This window comes from Sapajus apella, unplaced genomic scaffold (assembly GCF_009761245.1).
Source record: "Sapajus apella isolate SASKATOON/1434 unplaced genomic scaffold, GSC_monkey_1.0 scaffold78, whole genome shotgun sequence".
In the NCBI taxonomy this organism is placed as follows: domain Eukaryota; kingdom Metazoa; phylum Chordata; class Mammalia; order Primates; family Cebidae; genus Sapajus; species Sapajus apella.
Window position 1 is genome coordinate 10222150 of NW_022437018.1, and position 4821 is coordinate 10226970.

A 4821-nucleotide genomic window follows, 5' to 3' on the forward strand; every position below is an offset into this window, starting at 1 on the left:
GTTTCACTCTTGTTACCCAGGCTGGAGTGCAATGGCGCCATCTCGGCTCACCGCAACCTCCGCCTCCTGGGTTCAGGCAATTCTTCTGCCCCAGCCTCCTGAGTAGCTGGGATTACAGGCACGCGCCACCATGCCCAGCTAATTTTTTGTATTTTTAGTAGAGACGGGGTTTCACCATGTTGACCAGGGTGGTCTTGATCTCTTGACCTTGTGATCCACCTGCCTCGGCCTCCCAAAGTGCTGGGATTACAGGCTTGAGCCACCGCGCCCGGCACATATTTTTTTTGAGACAGAGTTTCACTCTTGTTACTCAGGCTAGAATGCAATGGCACGATCTTGGCTCACTGCAATCTCCATCTCCTGGGTTCAAGCGATTCTCCTGCCTCAGCCCCCCAAGTAGCTGGGATTACAGGCATGCACCACTACGCCCAGCTAATTTTATATTTTTAGTAGAGATGGGGTTTCACCATGTTGGCCAAGCTGGTCTCGAACTCCTGACCTCAGGTGATCTACACACCTCAGCCTCCCAAAGTGCTGAGATTATAGGCTTGAGACACTGCACCCAGCAAATTTATTTTAAAAAAGGAATAAAATGCTGATATATAAGTTACAACATGAAGATGAATTTCAAAAACAGCATGCTGCGTGAAAAAAGCCAGTCATCAAAGACCACATATTGCATGATTCTATTTATATGAAATGCCCAGGGTGGGCAAATCTACAGAGACAGAAAGTAGGTTAGTGGTTGCCTTGGGCTGGGGGAATTGGAGGAAACTGAGAAGTGACTACTAAAGGGTATAGGGCTTCTTTCTTGGGGGTTCTTTTTAGGGTGATGAAAATGCTAAAACTTGATCGTGGTGATGGCTGCACAACTCTGTGATTATACTAAAAGCCACTAAATTGTACACTTTAAATCAATGAACTATACGGATGTGAGTTATACATCAATAAAGCTGTTACAAAAAAAAGTAACATTTCATTACCTGTCTAATAAACAAGTTACTGTTGTCATGTTAATCTCTTTCACATATCCTCTACACAAAGCAAATAGTGATCTTTCTTCTCCACTCACAATAATTCTGTCACCTGCCATTAGATTTGTGATGGGTATGGCACCATTTTTATGTTGGAAATTATGTAAATATTGTCCATCACAAACTGTCTTTACATGTTCCATTCGAATCAAGTTTCCAACGCAGCTGCCACTCTTCTCCCTATGAAAAAGACCAAAGAGAAAAAGCTTCCGTTTATGTGACATATATAAGTATTGTGCTTGCATTTTCCTGCAACTTACTCGTTCATCTGACCCCGAAAAACTGATACTGAGCCTGTCATTTTTACATTTTCCACAACCTTCAATAAAGTGTTAGAAATGTTAAGTAAACACTCTATCAGTTTTGGGCTTTTTTGAGACAACCTCCAACCCCTCCGGGTCAACTAATTCTCATGCTGCATACTTCCGAGTAGCTGGGATTACAAGCGTATGCCACCATGCCAAGCTAATATTTTGTTATTTTAGTAGAGACAGGGTTTCACCATGTTGGCCAGGTGGGTTTTGAACTCCTGGCCTTAAATGACCCACCCGCCTCAGCCTCCCAAAGTGCTGGGATTACAAGCCTGAGCCATCATGCTTGCCCCATCATTAGTTTTTAATGAATTGCTCAACTGTTGTTGAAACTAAAGCAATTTTACAGTCTTGTAGGAAAATGCTAGGGAGCACCCCGCTCTTGCTGCACCCACAGGCTGGGATCTCTGAACAAGGTGTTTTATTGCCACTTTGATCCCTGAAAGATAGATAAGCCCCACCTCTTAAGCTGATATATATAACATTACAGAAAACAAACCATAATAACCTGCTCCTAAATGTGAAATAAAAAAAATTATAACATATTTCTCTAATATTTACAACAAGATTTATAATAATGACAGGCAAACTGATAGTTCCACTGCTTCTAAATGAATATAAAAGTCCAGGTGTGGTGGCTCACGCCTGTAATCTCAGCACTTTGGGAGGCCAAAGTGGGCAAATCACCTGAGGTCAGGAGTTTGAGACCAGTCTGGCTAACATGGTGAAATCCCATTTCTACTAAAAATACAAAAAACTAACCAGGCATGGTGTTGCATGCCTGTAATCCCAGTTACTTGGGAGGGTGAGGCAGGAGAATCACTTGAACCCGGGAGGCAGAGATTGCAGTGAGCCGAGATCATGCCATGGTACTCCAGCATGGGCAACAAGAGTGAAATTCCATCTCAAAAAAAAAAAAAAAGTAAAAAGAAAAAGAAAAAAAGAAATGAGTATTAAACATTTTAAAACCTCTCCAGCACTCTAGTAAATAACATGCAATCTCAGAAGCTTATTGGTATTTACATATGTACAATAGATTCACTACACCTATGCAGTCTAACTACAATTAAATAAACTTACTCCATAGCAATGTTATCTTGTGTTAAGGTCTAATATTGGGGAAATAATGATCCAATTATTTCTAAAGTCATGTTATTAATATTCATTCTGGAAAGAAAAAAGTGAAACTAAAACAATTTTTACATTAAAAAAAATTTTGGCTGGGTGAGGTGGCTCATGTCTGTAATCCCATCACTCTGGGAAGCCAAGGAGGGTAAATCATGAGGTCAGGAGTTCCAGACCAGCTTGGCCAACATGGTAAAACCCTGTCTCTACTAAAAATGCAAAAAATTAGCTGGGTGTAGTGGCCGGCGCCTGTAATCCCTGCTACTCGGGAGGCTGAGGCAGGAGAATCACTTGAATCCTGGAGGCAGAGGTTGCAGTGAGCCAAGATCATGCCACTGCACTCCAGCCCAGACTACAGAGTGAGACTCTGTCTCAAAAACAACAACAACAACAAAATTTTGGTTGGGTGTGGTGGCTCATGCCTATAATCCCAGCACTTTGGAAGGATAAGGTGGGCAGATTGCTTGAGGCCAGGAGTTCGAAACCAGCCTGACAAACATGGTGAAACCCTGTCTCTATTTAAAATACAAAAATTAGCTGGGTATGGTGGCATGTGCCTGTAATCCCAGCTTCTTGGGAGGCTGAGGCATGAGAATTACTGTAACCTGGGAGATGGAGGCTGCAATGAGCCAAGACACTCCCACCTGGGTGACTGAACAAGACTCTGTCAAAAAAAAAAAAGTTTTACATACTACAAAGGGCCTAAGGTTAAAAAACGCTAAAGCAATTACATTTTACATAAATTTTACATATATATAGTAAACTCACTATACATATTCAGTCTATCTATAATTATACATATATAAACTTTTTCAACTGCAATGTTTCCTTGTGTTAAAGTCATTATTAGGTAAATAATGATCCAATTATTTCTAAAGTCACATCATTAATATTCATTCTGCAAAGAAAAAATAAAGAAATGAAATTTTACATAAAGAAAATACTCCACAAAGATATACGAAATTCTAGGTGAGGCAGTGGCTTATACCTATAATCTCAGCACTTTGGGAAACCAAAGTGGGAGGATCACTTGAGACCAAGAGTTTAAGACTAGCCTAGGCAAAATAGCAAGACTCTGTCTCTGTAATAATGTAAAATAAAATAAAACAAAAAATTAGCCATGGCACAGTGGCCTGCAGGTATAATACCAGTACTTTGGGCGGTCAAGGTTGGAAGATTGCTTGAGGCCAGGAGTTCAAGACCAGCCTGGGCCACATAGCAAGACCCCTTCTCTAAAAAAAAAAAGAACAAAGCAAAACAAAAAACAAAAACAGCTGGGCACAGTGGCTCACGCCTGTAATCACAGCACTTTGGGTGGCCAAGGCCTGTGGATCACAAGGTCAGGAGATGGGGCCCATCCTGGCCAACATGGTAAAACACCGTCTCTACTAAAGATACAAAAATTAGCAAGTCGTGGTGGCATGTGTATGCAGTTCCAGCTACTAGGGAAGCTGAGGCAGGATAATAGCTTGAACCAGGAGTTGGAGGTCGCAGCAAGTGAGATCATGCCATAGCACTCCTGCACTCCAGCCTGGTGACAGAGTGCGACTCTGTCTCAAAAAAAACAAACAAACCCAAAAACAAACAAACCAAAAACATTAGCCAGGGTTGGTGGTATGCACCTATGGTCCTAGCTACTCAGGAGGCTGAGGCAAGAAGACCATTTTACCCCAGAAGTTAGAGGCTACAGTGAGCCAATTGCACCACTATACTCCAGCCAAGGGAACAGAGTGACACCCTACCTCTTAAAAAAAAAAAAAAAATCAAACTTTACAGGTGACTTTTTTTTTTTTAATAAATTCCACAAGGACGATGAAATGAACCTTTAGAAAATTTGCATCTGCATCAAAACTTACCGAAAAGGACGGGCGCGGTGGCTCAAGCCTGTAATCCCAGCACTTTGGGAGGCCGAGGCGGGTGGATCAGGCGGTCAAGAGATCGAGACCATCCTGGTCAACAAAGTGAAACCTCGTCTCTACTAAAAATACAAAAATTAGCTGGGCATGATGGTGCGTGCCTGTAGTCCCAGCTGCTCGGGAGGCTGAGGCAGGAGAATTGCTTAAACCCAGGAGGCGGAGGTTGCGGTGAGCCGAGATCATGCCATTGCACTCCAGTCTGGGCAACAACAGCGAAACTCCGTCTCAGAAAAAAAAAAAAACTTACCGAAAATATAAACATTTAAAATAAGAGTATTTTAAAAAATCAAGTTAATACCACATTAATTTGCATTCTGCATTGTATATATTGTATATACAATATATAACAATTCACTTTAAAATATACTCAAGTTTATAATGTTACCATCGATGAAAAAGGATTTACTGAAAAAAATTTTTTTTTTTTTTTTTTTT

The 4821-nt window shown here is 41.2% G+C and overlaps 1 protein-coding gene across 1 annotated transcript in view; it reads right to left on the reverse strand.

Moving 5' to 3' along the window:
* Nucleotides 1-4821, reverse strand: part of DNA2 (DNA replication helicase/nuclease 2) — a 59405-nt gene that overhangs the window by 23179 nt on the left and 31405 nt on the right. Inside the window, exon 10 of the mRNA XM_032252626.1 lies at nucleotides 984-1214. Within this exon, the coding sequence (XP_032108517.1) occupies nucleotides 984-1214 (231 nt within the window). The remainder of the gene's footprint in view (nucleotides 1-983; nucleotides 1215-4821) is intronic.